The following is a 14,570-nucleotide window of genomic DNA, read 5'->3' on the forward strand; positions in this document are numbered from 1 at the left end:
AGAGGCGGTGAGTAAGCGCCGGGAGCCGGGTCGGGGCGGGGGCTTGGTACGCGGACGCGGACGCGGGAGGGTCTCGGGAGTGAGGGGCGCTGGTCACTCGCTCGGTCGTCATCTGCCCTCTCTGCCACCGTAAGCCTCCTCCGTGCCCTGGGGCAGAGCCCAGCCCGCTCCTGGGTCCGGGGACTCTGCCGGGGTCCCCGGTCGTCCTCCGCAGCGCCCCGAGCGAGGTAGCACAGCGGCACCGGCAGCCCACTCTGGAGCGCTTCGCACCCCCGCGCCCGCCCCTCAGGGGCCTCGGCCCACCCACCCCTGGAACAGCACTTCCCGCTCCTGTGTCTCCTGTTTGGAGAGGCCGTGAAGCAGCACCCCCAGCACACGCACGCACCTCGCCTTCTCCTCACCCCGCTGTTCTCTTCTCATTACTTTACCCCCATGCCGCCTCCACCACCCCAGCTGGGTGCCCCTAGAGGGCAGGGACCTTCGTCCACTGGCGGCGGGGCCTGACAGACAGTCAGCCTCGGAAACATTCCAAGAAGGACCAGAGCTACGAGCACCCCAACAGGTAGTGCTGGGGGATTCCCACCCTACAGCTGAGGACCTGGAGGCTGAGAGCTCAAGTGACTTGCCCAAGGTCACGCCAGCTAACCACGTTAGACCCCACAATCCAGGTTCTTGACCCCTGGCTGGGTGGCCTTGGGTTTCCCCGACCCTGTGGCCCAGGACAGGTGGGCGCTTGTTGGGGCAGTGGGAGGAGACCCTCCGGCCAGAAGGCAGCACCGAGTTCCCTAGCCGGCGGCTTCCTTGCCTCCCCTCCTCCTGGACTGGCGGGGACCCCCACCAAACTCCAGCAGTGGACACCCTGCTTATCTGTGGGAGGGGAGTCCGAGCAGAAAGGCACGGCCATGGCCTGAGGAAACAGCACGAGACATGGATTTGCTTCCCTGCTCTCTCACTTAAGCTGTGTGACCATGGCCAAGTGACTTCACTCCTCTGAGCCACCCTTTGCTGACCCAGGGTCCGCAGGCTGGTGGTCTCCCCAACTCAGCTATGGTGCAGTGCCCCAGAGGGCTTCTGCGCCTGGCCCACGAGGCAGGTCAGCCCATCCAGTCTCCTGCCTCTGAGCAGGGCCACCTGGAAAACCTGAGGACAGCCCCAGCCTCATTCCAAGTGTGTCCCCTTCGGAAGGTGCTGGCCCAGCCAGACTGCAGTGGAAAGCCTGCGAAAAGCAGATCTGCCCCCAGAGAGACAAGCGGGTGTTTTGTGCCTGGAATGGGTAAGGTCTGTTTCCAGGGTTAGAGTGAGTCCCGTGCCCTCCCTGGTTCCCCGGGAGCCCCCCACCCCAACTCCAGGCCTGGGCTGAACGCACTGTGCTCCTCAGGCTTAGGAAGGAGGGAGGAACTTCCAGTTTCCAAGGAGGCTAAGGACCAGGGAGATGGGGAAAGGATCAGGTGATGGTGGGTGGGGTGGGGCCCCTAAGAGGGCCAGTGGGTGGCCTCCGCACCCCCACAGCTGGGACACTGGGGATGCCGAAAGCTGCAGCTTTGGGTGTGGAGGGAGGGGCTACAGTAGCCCTGGACACCGCTGTGTGCGCGTGTGAGTGTGAGATGCCCACACGGCTCCTCCCCATCTCACGCTTGGTGCCTGAGGGGCTGTGTCCCCCAGGACAGGATGAGAAACGTACCCTTCCCCTCTCCTCCCCACAGCTCTCCTTTCTCTCCTTTGCTTTCTCGCCCTTCTCTGTTCCTGCCTCTGTCCCTGGCCACCCCGCAATCCTCCGTACCTTCCCTCTCCTTTTCTCCGCGTTGCGTTGTCTTTGCCTCCTCCCTCCCCACTGCCTGCCATCCTGGCCTATCCTGGCCCCAGGATGTGACTATGAAGTTGAAAGGTGGCTTCACTGGAAGCCCCCCGCCCCGCCACCTCCTTACCTGGAAATGATGTCACTGGAAGCCCCCCCGCCCCGCCACCTCCTTACCTGGAAATGATGTCACTGGAAGCCCCCCGCCCCGCCACCTCCTTACCTGGAAATGATGTCACATGGCTTGAGTGCCAGTTGCACATCTAACTTTGCTTTATTTAAACATAAAAGGTATAGTAGGTAAAGGATATGACATGGAAATAATCAGGGTGCAATAGCCCAGAAAAGCAGGAGGGCAGCCAGGGTAAGAGGGGGCGCCAGGGAGACTCAAGGGGACAGTACAGTTGCAGCGTTTTGTTTCCTGGCTCCTGGCTGCTCACTGAAAGTGGATCGGTGCAGGCACCTCCACCCTGGCCTGAGCCTGGGGTTAAAGGTCATGGGCAGGCAAAAACAGGGTCCCTTCCTGGGCTCTTGGTGCTAACAGAGTCAGCTCCAAAGCACCCCAGCCCTCCTCCTTGAGCGAGAGCACACCCCAGACCCGTCCTTGCTGCCCAGGGCTCTGTTGGATACCTGCTCTCTGTGGCGGGAATCCGAGCCCCAGGCAGGCCTCCCCTGCCTGGCCCTCCCACCCTGGGTGGGCGCCTGTCAGGGTGGCCAAGGACAAGGAGGAAAGCGGAAGTGGGCAGACCCCGCTGTCCTCCCAAGCTCCCTCCTGAGCAGCAGGCTTTGTTGAGCTTTGGATCCAAGCCTGGCTGATGTCGGGTTGGGCGCCTGCTCCTCCATTCTTGTCCCCATCTCCTTCTCACATGATCCCAGGTTTGCAGATGAGGAAGGGGAGGCTCAGAGGGTTGAGGCAGCTGGCCGAAAGTCACACAAGATTTGGACCCAGGACTCTGATCCCAAGTCAGTGATGACAAGCAGGCTGGTGAGAGAAGCCAGCCAGGATGGGACACAGAGGTGGCTTTCTCATTGGTCCCAGCAGAGACCGAGGGAGCTGAGTCCTGGGGGACCTCGCCAGAGGCATTCAGCCGTTCTGTCTTGGAATCATGGGGCCATGATGTGTTAATTCCACATTAATTGAGCACCAGCTGTGTCCTGGGCTCCCATGGGAAATAGTGTGCTCCCTGCCCTTGAGGACAGTCGCCTAAGGGGGGGGTCCACTCCTCTTCCACGACTGGATGTGGGAGAGGGGTCCCAGGAAAGACCAGAGCCTGGCTGGGCTCGGCAGTTGGGGGGGGTGGTCCTTAGCCCCCAGGGCAGTTGTCCTCCTTCCCCACATCCTGTCTGCATCAGCGCACTGTCTGGCTGAGTTCTGGTTTTCATGATCTGCAAGGTACTGGGGGGTTCAGGGAGGGGCTGGGGTCCGTTTGGGCTGAGTGAGGCATGGTCTCCTGCAGCAGGTCCCTGGCCTCATCAGCTCTGGCCATCCAGCTTGTAGCCACCTTCATGAACTACAGAGCTCCTGCCCTAGAACCTGCTATAGCTCCCACTACCCACAGGGTGGGGTCTGAATTCCCGAGCCTGGCATCTAAGGCTGATCCCAAACTGGATCCAGCCTGCTGTTCTGGTCTTGCCGAGGTCGGCCTGCGGGCCCCCGCTGCCTGCCTGCCTTTGTGTCTTTGCAGTCTCTGTTTCCGCTGCTGTCACTGCCTTTCTCTTTGATGGCGCCCTCTCAGGTGGCCCTCCCTTCCCTCGGGCACTTTGTGAAAGCTGGTTACGGGTCTATCCCTTGACTTCCACCCCCTGGGGGAGGCCCCAGCCCAGAGCACCACAATCCTCAGAGCTTGCTGAGTGAATGAGTGAGTGACCCTGAGCATGTACCGCCACACCCTTCAGATCTTGAACCAAACCTCCCCTCCTCAGTGAGGGCTTCCCGGCAACAATCAGCCTAGCCTCTAAGCTGACGTTGCCCATTCTCCTCCTCGCTCCATCCGCATCTCACGTGTGATCTATCTTACTATTTAGTTCAATGTCTTTCCCCCCAGCAACAATGTAAGCTCCTTGAGGACAGTCAGAGATGTCATCATTTTCTTCGGGGCTGGCTCCCCAGTGCCCAGGGCATTGCCCAGCATTGCTGCACACATAGCAGCTGCCTAGGAAGCCAGTGAATGAATAGCCTGTTGGGGGCACTCTGTGGCTTGCCTGTCTCGAAAGCAGCCCTTCTCCCTCTGCCCTTTGCAGCCTCCCCTCCCGTGGAGCTGGAAGCCAGGCACCCCGAGGGCCATGCAGAAGGCGGGGACTGGGGGCCGCAGGGCCTCTGACTGCGGGCTGGCCCCTCACCGGCCCAGGTGCATCACCAAGTTTGCCCAGGTGGGTGGGGACGCCCTGTCCAGGTGTGCTCTGGTGGGTGGCCCTCAGGTAGCAGGCGCTGGTGGTTGGGAAGTGCTGTGGGTCTAGGACCTATTTCTACCTCTCTCTTCCCTGACTTGGGCTGGGGAGTGTGTGTGTGCCCTGATGAGGGACTGGGACTTCGGAGAGCTTCAGTGACCTGACCAAGGTCACCTGCCGGGAAAGCAGCAGAGCCTGGGCTCCGAGAATCAAGCTCTGTCTGTCCACAGCCTGCCTGGCAGAGCAGATGTATGTTTGGGGGGAATTTGGAGGATGGGGTTAGGAGCCATGGACCTGACTCCCTGACGTACTCCCTTCGCCCCACCGCCGAGCAGTACGTGGGCTCCTTCCCTGTGGACGACCTGGACACCCAGGAGAGCGTGTGGCTGGTGCAGCAGCAGCTGTGGGCGCTGAAGGTGGGTAGCCTGGGAGGGCACTTCCCTAGTGAAAGTCACAGCCTTGAAGACCAGATAAACCCCGAGACCAGATCCACCCTCCCCACGGTTAGAGAGGGGCAGGACACAGGCAGTGTTTGTGGTGGGCTGGTCAGGACACACACCCAGGCTCCAGAGACCCCATCCCTTATGCCCTGGGCTACTGCGACCTGGGCCCCACAGCTGGAAGCCACAGATGGAGATGTGGGTGACAGTCATAGCCTGGCCAGCGGTGGCCCTAGCTAGGGGTCGTCTGCCAGGAGCCATCCACACTTCCCCAGCGCCAGGCGGTTCCACCAGCCAGGGCCCCACCCCGTGCCGGGGTGGTGGAGTGGGCTAAGCCTTTGGTGGATGGTACTGAGGCTGGGCAGGCCAAGGCAGGGTCTGGGAGGTGGTGCCTGTCCCCACTACTATTTTCCACCCAGGACTGTCCCCGACGCCGGGCCGTCATCCTGAAATTCAGCCTTCAGGGTCTCAAGATCTACAGCGGGGAGGGTGAGGTAGGAACCCCTGTGGGTACAGGTGAGGACTGGATGGGTACAGGTGTCTCCAGCCTCAGGATGCACTCTCCACCTAGGTCCTGGCCTCAGCTCAGCCCCCTTGCTTCCCCTGGGGTCCCCCTGGCGCACCAGCCTACCCGCTCTGGGCCTTTGGACTTGCACCAAGGGCCGCCTCCTCCCAGGGCTGGCTCGGGCAATAGCTTCCCACCCCTGGGCCTCCAGAATCCCTCCAGGGCCACCTCCCCGCCTGAGCATCAGGAACATCCAGCCCACTGAGGCTCTCGCAGCTTCCCTGCCCTGCCCTGGCTGGTGGGCCATGGGCAGCTTCACCCAGGTGCAGTAGGGCTGCTCCTGGCCACTGCTCCTCCTCCCTGCTCTGCTACAGGCTCGTCCTCCTGCTGAGCCAGCGTGGGGCGGGCACTAACTGCGCGCCAGACTGCACCTCACAGCTGCGGGCATCAGTCACCTACCACTGAGGCACACCTGGTGTCCCCAGAACTGGGCATTGCGGGGCCCTGGGGTCAGGTCCTGTGCCACTCACATGAGCTCCCACTGATCCCCAGCAACAGCCCTGTCGAGAGGTGCTGGTATCTCCCTACCTGACGCATCACCACAGGCGCTCAGAGGACTGCCCTCACCTGCCTGAGTCACACAAATGAGTGGCAGAGCCAGGATTCGCACCCCAGTCACCTGCCTCCAGGGGCCAGGCGTGTCACCCCAGTGCCTGCCGTCACTCCCGTTCTCTGGGCCCCGGCAGGCTGAGCATCACATGGGGGTGGCGATCTTGAGCCCAGGGCCCATGTGAAGGATGAGGGCTTGAGACCCGGCGGGATGGAAGGAGGGAAGGTTTCTTCACCCCTGCAGGCTGGCGAGCAGGGGTGGGGCTGCCCGGTGGGTCTGATCGGGGCCTCACGCTGCTGCCTCGCCAGGTGCTTCTGATGGCGCACGCCCTGAGGCGCATCCTCTACTCCACCTGGTGCCCTGCCGACTGCCAGTTTGCCTTCGTGGCTCGAAACCCACGGAGCCCAGCCAGCAAGCTCTTCTGCCACCTCTTTGTGGGCAGCCAGCCAGGAGAGGTATCCGGGGCTCGAGGCAGGGGACCACCATGGAGGCCAGAGGGACTGTGTGCTGGGCATCAGGGCAGGTTCCTTGAGGGCTTTGTCAGGGCGGCTTGATCCCCCTCCAGGCATGCACCCCTCGCCTCTTTCTGTGGCTCTTTCCACTGAGGATACCACAAAGCAAGTCAGCGGCCTCAGCATTCCCTAGGGCCCGGGGCGGGAACCTGGCCACGCGCTTAGAGAGTGGAGAGTCACACCACTAGGCCTTCGCTCATGCCATTCTGTCTGGCATCCCCCTCCCCTTCTCATCCTGGCACATTCCACTCACTCTTCAGGGCTCAGCCCACATGTCTGAACCCCGCCGTGACTCCTCCAGATGGCCCCTCTCTCTGGGGTCCTGTGACATGAACCGCACGCTACCATCGTCTGCCCTAATTACAGGCACTTGAATTCTTTGAGAGCAGAGTCTGGGTCCAGGTCTTTTTTTTTTTTTTTGAGATGGAGTCTCGCTCTGTCACCCAGGCTGGAGTGCAGTGGCCGGATCTCAGCTCACTGCAAGCTCTGCCTCCCGGGTTTACGCCATTCTCTCGCCTCAGCCTCCCGAGTAGCTGGGACTACAGGCGCCCGCCACTGTGCCCAGTTAATTTTTTTTTTTTTTTTTTTTTTTTTTTTTTTGAGATGGAGTCTCGCTCTGTCACCCAGGCTGGAGTGCAGTGGCCGGATCTCAGCTCACTGCAAGCTCTGCCTCCCGGGTTTACGCCATTCTCTCGCCTCAGCCTCCCGAGTAGCTGGGACTACAGGCGCCCGCCACCACGTCCGGCTAGTTTTTTGTATTTTTTTAGTAGAGACGGGGTTTCACTGTGTTAGCCAGGATGGTCTCGATCTCCTGACCTCGTGATCCGCCCGTCTCGGCCTCCCAAAGTGCTGGGATTACAGGCTTGAGCCACCGCGCCCGGCCTGGGTCCAGGTCTTGAGACAGTGCTTGGCCCAGAGCAGTCGGGGTGGGCAGGTGGATCAGAAAGTCAAAGCCAGCCTGGCTGTCGTGAACAACAGAGCCTCAGCAGCTAGACGTTTGGCAGACAGGCTCTGAGTTTTGTTCTGGCCAGCAACCATTTGCTGTCATCCTGTATATCCAGGCCCTGTGCTGGATACTGGGGTGACAGGTGGCTGAGTCATGGTCCTTGATCTGATGCTCACGGGTCTGACACGTTGGGTCTGGATGGTGTGTGTGGCGGGTGGGATGCGCTGCTCCCAACAAGCACTGGGCCTGTGCTGGGAATTTCCTGTGCTCCATTTCACTGACTCCTCAAAGGGGCATAGGGAGGTGGGGATGAGGAAACTGAGGCACAGAGAGGTGCCATGCTCTACCCAGCGTCCCACAGCCGCTCCTATATGACAGAGCCAGGATTGGAACCCAAGTTCTGACTTCAGGGCCTGGGCTTTTGGCCCTTCCTGGAAGAGGGTGCTGATGTGGCGTGCCGGGCGGGGGTGGTAAGCCTGGGGGCAGGAGTGCGTGAGCTCATGCTTCCATTCTCTGCTCCATGCATGATACCTGGACCACAGAAGGCCCTCAGTGTTTGTTAAATAAATAAAGGAAGCTGGTAGGGAAGCCTGCATGGTGGTGAGGTTTTGAAGGGTAAGTAGGAGCTTTCCCAGGAAGAATGGGAAGAGCCTCCGAAGCCAAGGGGCTGCATGCACCCATGGTGAGTGGGCTGAGGCCCAGGGAGACGGAGACCTCCTCCAACTGAGCCCACCGCTCTCCTCCCTCCCAGGTCCAGATCCTGCACCTGCTCCTGTGCCGCTCTTTCCAGCTGGCTTACCTCTTGCAGCACCCTGAGGAGCGGGCACTGCCAGAGCCCTGCCCAGGACCCACAGGGGAGGTGCCCCTAAAGTCACTGTCCAGCTCTGGGGGCCCCCCTGGGGGCCTGGTGCGGGAGCCCTTCAGCCGTGATCAACTCTCTCAGAACGTCCATGCATTGGTCTCCTTCCGGCGGCTGCCAGCAGAGGGGCTGGTGGGCAGTGGGGTACGCAGCACCCCAGCCAAGGAGTGGGCAGTGGACAAGGGAACTGGGTATGGGTTTGGGGGGCATGTCGGGGGCAGGGGCTTCACTTGGCCTGACATGGCTGGACCTGAGTCTGCCTGCCTGTGGGCCCCTCTTGGTGCCCTAGAAGGAGCTGCCAGAGTCAGAAGGCCGCACCCGCCATGCCCGCCTGGGGAATCCCTACTGCTCGCCCACGCTGGTGCGCAAGAAGGCCATTCGCAGCAAGGTGATCCGCTCGGGGGCCTACCGCGGCTGCACCTACGAGACCCAGCTGCAGCTGTCGGCTCGGGAGGCCTGTGAGTGGTGGGAGCATGCCTGCCCTGTGTGTACCTGGGACACGTGCCTGGGCGCTCCTGGACCAGCCAGAGGTGGGCGTGAGTGCCCATTCCTGCAAGGCTGTGGCCACACCTCCAAGTGATGGCTGTGCATTGTGTGTGTTTGCCTGCATCCGGGTCCGTGCACAGGGGACTGCGTATAGCTGCATGTGGACCAGAACTGGCGGGTGGAAGGCCTGTGTGCGGATGTGTCTGCTGAGCAGGGCAGAGAGGTGATGGGTGATGAGGCCTGCAGCCGTAGGGAATGGGAGGGCTTGGTCACTCTCCTCCTGACTCCTGGATGGTCTCCACAGTTCCTACCGCATGGGAGGCATGGCCCCGGGGTCCTGGTGGCCACTTGTGCCTGGTGGAGAGCGAGGGCAGCCTGACAGAGAACATCTGGGCCTTTGCTGGCATCTCCAGGTAGGAAAGGCCTGGCCTGGCCCAATGCCCAGTCCCTTGGAGTGGGCAGAGAAATACGGACTTCCCGGGCCCCTGAGGCACACACTCCTGTGCATGGGCAGAGCGCTGCCAACCTCGGTGACCTCAGGCCTGGGACTTCACCACCCTGGGCCTCCATTTTCTCTAATGTAAAATGGGGTTAATGAAAGGAGCTTCATCTTACGGCTGTGGAGAGGATCAAATGAGGTAATTCGGGTAGAGCCCTCAGCACCTGGCCCGTACAGGGCGAGGCTCCTAAGCATCAGCTCTTTAAGCCTCTTTCCTGAGAAAGTCTTGACGTTGCCAACAATTACAGACCCTGGAGAAACCTTCTAAGCTTCTAAAAACTTCTTTCTGTTGAGCCTGACTCTGAGTCAGGCCCCATGTTGGGTTTTTGCTGTTTTTTTTTTGTTTTTAAATTTCACTTTAGAGACAGGGTCTCATTCTGTCACCCGGGCTGAAGTGCAGTAGCATGGTCATGGCTCACTGCAGCCTTGAACTCCTGGGCTCATGGGATCCTCCTGCCTGGGCCTCCCAAAGTGCTGGGATTACAGGCATAAGCCACCAAGCCCAGGCAATGCACAGTGTGTTTAAGGGCATTTAATCCGCAGGCTGCCTCGATGCTGCTGGGGTTGTCATGACCATTGCCCAGGAGAGCAGTCCAGCCTTTACCCTCTCCCCTCTGTGCCCCTAGGCCCTGTGCCCTGGCCCTGTTGCGGAGAGACGTGCTTGGGGCCTTCCTGCTGTGGCCTGAGCTGGGTGCCAGCGGCCAGTGGTGTCTGTCTGTGCACACACAGTGCGGCGTGGTGCCCCACCAGGTCTTCCGGAATCACCTGGGCCGCTACTGCCTGGAGGTAAGAGTGCAGCGGCCAGAAGGGCCTGGGCCCTGCCGCATCACTGGCTCTATCCCTGGTCCTTGGTGCCCTCCCTTTTCTAACTGCTGAGGTCCTGAATGCGCCTCACTGCCATCCCTGTCTCCCATTGGCTCTCCCTGGCGTCGCTCTTTGTCCAATTCCATCCTGCCTCTACTGTCCTGCTCCTTCCTCATTGGCCCTGCTGGCCTGGCCCCCAGCTGGCCCACTTGGCCCCACCTCTGCTGGCTCTGCTCTGCTCTGACCTGAAGGCTCTTGGAAGGGAAGGGAGGTGCCTGGTCACTGAGGGCCCTTCTCTCTGGAGGGGGCTTCGAAGGGTACCTCTAATAAGAGTCTTGAGCTGGGGTCACGTCTAACATTTCTACAGGAATCCTGGCTTTCCCACACCGTAGCCCAAATTAGCAGAGGAGGAAACTGACTCAGAGAGGGCAGGGGCTTGCCTAAGCTCAACAGCCTCTGAGTCTCCAGTGTGACGTCTTGTCCTGCCCCCCAGCTTCTAGGGATGGGAGGGGTTGGCGGGGCTTTTCACATGTGTGCCCTTACTTCCAAGCTAAACATCTCAGTCCTACCCAGGCTGGGAAGAGAGAGAGGGAATGGTGCTTGGCTTTGCCACGATAGCACATGTGAAGTCTCTGGGCTTCGTCCCCTGCTCTCTAAAATGGGCAGGTTCCTGTGGGAGGAGGTGGCTGGTGCCTGGCGTGAGCCCTGGGGAAGGGGACTGGAGCTGAAGGCCCTTCCTCCCCTAGCACCTGCCAGCAGAGTTCCCCAGCCTGGAGGCTCTGGTGGAGAACCACGCGGTTACTGAACGCAGCCTCTTCTGTCCCCTCGACATGGGCCGCCTGAACCCCACCTACGAGGAGCAGGACTGTGGGCCCCCGGGCAGGCCGCCCCGGACTCTCCGGCCCCTCAGCCATGCCAAGTCCGAGGCAGAGCTGCAGGGCCTGGGCTAAGAGGTAGGGCCCGGGTCCCACAGGCCCCGCCTCATCCCGGCTCCTGGGCCCCGGCAGTGTCTCTGCCCTTCCTGCACCCTTCTGGTCTCCAGTTCCATCCAGTCACCCTGCCCTTGGAGCAGTCTTCCATCACCTCACTGTCCGCGGGAGGGGAGCCCTGAGGTTGGGTATTGCCAATGGCTTCTCGCAGAACATGTGGGCTGCTGAGATTCCAGGAGGGCAGGTGGAGTTGCAGGCTTTGGGTAACCCATTGGATGGCTTTGGATGACCTGCTGGGTGGCTTCGGATGCTTTGGGACCTCTGGGCTTCCGCTTTACTCCTGGGACAGCAGCTTGTTCACGGCGGAGTTGCGGCCCTCTCCCAAGGAGGCCAGGCCTTGGGGCCCTGACTGGGAGTCTCCAGAAAGCTCATGAGACGAGTGAGGGAGAGGGGTTTGGGGAGGCAGGAGTTCGTTTTCACTCTGGGCAAAGACCTGGAGTGAGCCACTGTGTCTGTGAGAGCAGAGACAACTCTGTGGAGTTTGTGGGCAGGAGGCTGGGGATGACCCCATCTGGGCTGACAGAGCAGGGCTGTTTCTCACATGTATCTGAGAGCGAAGGAGGGGTGGGAAGGTGCAGAGAGGGCAGGAGGGACAGAGAGCTGTACCCAGCGCTCACGCACGGGTGGACTCCTGTGTGCAGAAAGGGATGCACACCAGCAGATAGGGCCGAGAATCTCCATGCTATCTCCACTCAAAACCTCAGGGCTGTGGCTCCCACCTTCTCTGAAGGGATGCACAGGCTCACCCCTTCTCCCTAGGAATCATCAGGGCACCCCCACCCCCAGCTCATCTCCTTTAGCCATTTGCTAGGGAGGGGCAGGCAGTGAGCTGCAGGCTTAGAGGGGTGACCAGGGCTCTCCCCAACTTGACCACATGTGGTTTGGTGGCTGCCTTGGGAGGGAGGCTGTCCGATGCTGACATTCCCCTTAGCATGGCACTGACTGTGGCTGTCAGGGGCCACCTTGCCTCACCAGGCCAGCCCCACTGGGAATGGGGTCAGTCACAGCAGAACCGTCGAAAGGTGGACCTGATGTGGGCCCTGCCAGGGGCACTTGGCCTCAGTGGGCCGTGGGAGACCCAGGGAAGTGACTCTAGTGTGAGGCAGTGGTCCTGCCAGGGACCGACAAACCCAGGTAGCCCTCTTTGTAAGCAAACGTGACAAACATGAATCTACTGAACTCAGTTATAGAACAAGTTCGTTTTGCATGAACTTCTCTTATTGAAGCAGAAGCCGCGTCATGAGCCTGGGAGATGCCCTCTCCCCGTCTGGGAGTGGGACAGAACTGTTCAGTGCCTTGAAAGTCACAGATTTCTGACTCTTGGAAGGAAGTGGGCAGCCCCACCAGAGCAGAAAGAAGGGAGGCAAACTTGGGGAGTGAGAAGCCAGCCTCCCAGAGGCCCAGGCCTCGTGTTCCCCACCTCCACCCCTCCAGCGAGGACAGGGGCTTGGCTTGGAACCTGGTAACTTCCTTGCAAGTTAAGTGAGCTATCCTGTCACAAAAGATAGAAGGAACTGCCCTTTGGGACTTCTTTATGTTGAGTGTGAGTGGAAAGCTGGGACTCTGCTTTACAGCCATCTGTGCTGGAGCCATCCCCTTCCTCCACCAACCACTGGTCTCTATGGGAGGCCCCAGCCTCACATTTCCCTGGCAAGGAGAGAGAGGTTTAGCGATGTCCTGGGCCCAGGATTATAGCCCAGAGATGGGCAGTTAAGGAGACCTGGTCATTGGTCCAGACTTGGGCCAAGGCTCTCCTCTTTGAGGGATGGGTTTTACTGGTGAATTACCTGTATGGAGAAGCTATCAGGGCCATGTTTAGCACACTGAAGGGACCAGTCTCCACCAAGCACTTTAACATCCCTCCAGCCAGCATTGATTGATCTCATGTTACAGAGAGGGCAAGGTTTTTGGCACCTGTTTGCAGACTCCATGTCTTAATCAGAGACCACAGTTTTCTCTTTGTTCCAATCAGTGCCACCTCGGTAGCCCCGCTTTCCTTGCTGTGTGGATTTGAAACAAAATAAAATGTCTTGCTTCAGATTATCTGCTACAGACTTTTCTTTCTTTCGAAAGGTGAGGTTTTTATCCAGTTTCCCTATTTCGTTTTTGCCAAACATTCCTTCAGCTGGTGCTGAATGGTGAACCAGAGGTCCTGTCCTCAACGGCTCAGAAGGAATTGCTCAGGGAGACTCAATCAAATTACGTTCCTCTTCTGCTGTAACTTTCAGTGGATATGTCTATAGGAAAAAGACTCAAGTCCTTCTGCACTGACAACCCGGGCTTGCTTTCTGCTTCTGCCATGTGCCACAGGACCTCCGCACAGCCCAGACCGGCATCCTCCACCTCCTCCCTTCCCTTCACCTTATTAACCACTCAGCCACTATATTTCAGCTCCAGTCAACCTCAAGATGCCTGCCCTATGCCCTGGGCTGAGTGAGGTTCCTTTTTTAGATGTTCCATGGGCTGGGTGCAGTGGTTCCTGCCTGTAATCCCAGCACTTTGGGAGGCCGAGGTGAGAGGATTGTTTGAGCCCAGAAATTGGAGACCAACCTGGGCAACAAAATGAGATCCCATCTCTACAAAACATTAGCCACTCGGGAGGCTGAGGTAGGAGGGTCACTTGAGACTGTGAGGTTGAGGCAGCAGTGAGCTATGATTGCACTCCAGCCTGGGTGACAGGGCAAGACCCTGTTTCAAAAAAATACGTTGCATGGAACTCATTATTCAGTTTTTAATTACATTTTTGTTTAAGGGATTCTGTTTGTGGGACTTTGTTTCCTGTGTCTGTCTCTCCAGCTAGATCATGGGCCAGGAGGGCTGTCTCCCCAGCATCTGTCCCGGTGCCTGACATGGAGCTGACACTCAGTGTTGCAGTGCAAGGAAGAGCCCAGAGGTGTGACAGAGGTGCTCTTCGGGCTGGGGAACTTGCGCTGAGCCAGGAGGGATAGGCCAGGCAGCCTTCCATCCAAAAGACGTGGTTTGTTGTGTTTTTTTTTTGAGATGGAATTTTGCTCTTTTTGGCCAGGCTGGAGTGCAATGGTGCAATCTCAGCTCACTGCAACTGCAACCTCTGCCTCCGTGTTCAAGTGATTCTCCCGCCTCAGCTTCCTGAGTAGCTGGGATGACAGGTGCCCACCACCAGGGACGGGGGTTTCACCATGTCAGCCAGGCTGGTCTTGAACTCCTGATATCAGGTGATCCACCCGCCTTGGCCTCCAAAAGTGCTGGGATTACAGACGTGAGCCACCGTGCCCGGCCCAAAAGACTTGGCTTCTAAAGTGTTTGTTTTACAATCTCGGGTCTTAGAAATAACAAGGGTGGCATGACAGGAAGCTGTCCAGGGGCTGTGAGTTGTGGGCAGCCTTCCCCTGAGCCAGTACGGGGACATGGATAAGGGGCAACAGGTCCTTGCCGCTGTTCTCAGTTAGGTCCCTGGCCCGTGCCTAAGGCCTGGGATCTCTCTAGGCCTGGGGCCCCAGTCTTAGCCGCAGCCTCTGCAAGCTGCGCAGCATCTCTGAACTGGGGCTGTGCGGATTCGAGAAGACAGCAGACGCGAAAGGAGCCCAGCCAGGACTGGCGCTTCTCGCAAGTGGCCGCGCGTGGCTGCCCGGGGATTACTCGGGCGAAGCTCGCGGGCCAGGCCAGGCATTCCCAGGGCCCCTCCTGTGACGCCACGGGCGTTGCCCAGCAACCGCGAACGCCGAGGCGGTGAGCGTGCTGGCAGGCGGCCGGGGAGG

General features: G+C 59.7%; 1 protein-coding gene across 1 annotated transcript in view; it reads left to right on the plus strand.

The window, feature by feature from the left end:
- Window positions 1-12,871, plus strand: part of SH2D5 (SH2 domain containing 5) — a 13,754-nt gene extending 883 nt beyond the window's left edge. Inside the window, exons 2-10 of the mRNA XM_011933979.1 lie at window positions 4,037-4,165; window positions 4,519-4,599; window positions 5,043-5,117; window positions 6,047-6,193; window positions 7,948-8,199; window positions 8,345-8,513; window positions 8,846-8,954; window positions 9,667-9,826; window positions 10,591-12,871. Of these exons, the coding sequence (XP_011789369.1) occupies window positions 4,079-4,165; window positions 4,519-4,599; window positions 5,043-5,117; window positions 6,047-6,193; window positions 7,948-8,199; window positions 8,345-8,513; window positions 8,846-8,954; window positions 9,667-9,826; window positions 10,591-10,794 (1,284 nt within the window). The 5' untranslated portion in view covers window positions 4,037-4,078 and the 3' untranslated portion in view covers window positions 10,795-12,871. The remainder of the gene's footprint in view (window positions 1-4,036; window positions 4,166-4,518; window positions 4,600-5,042; window positions 5,118-6,046; window positions 6,194-7,947; window positions 8,200-8,344; window positions 8,514-8,845; window positions 8,955-9,666; window positions 9,827-10,590) is intronic.
- Window positions 12,872-14,570: the final 1,699 nt, after the last annotated feature.

Source organism: Colobus angolensis, unplaced genomic scaffold (genome assembly GCF_000951035.1).
Source record: "Colobus angolensis palliatus isolate OR3802 unplaced genomic scaffold, Cang.pa_1.0 Scaffold130, whole genome shotgun sequence".
Lineage (NCBI taxonomy): Eukaryota > Metazoa > Chordata > Mammalia > Primates > Cercopithecidae > Colobus > Colobus angolensis.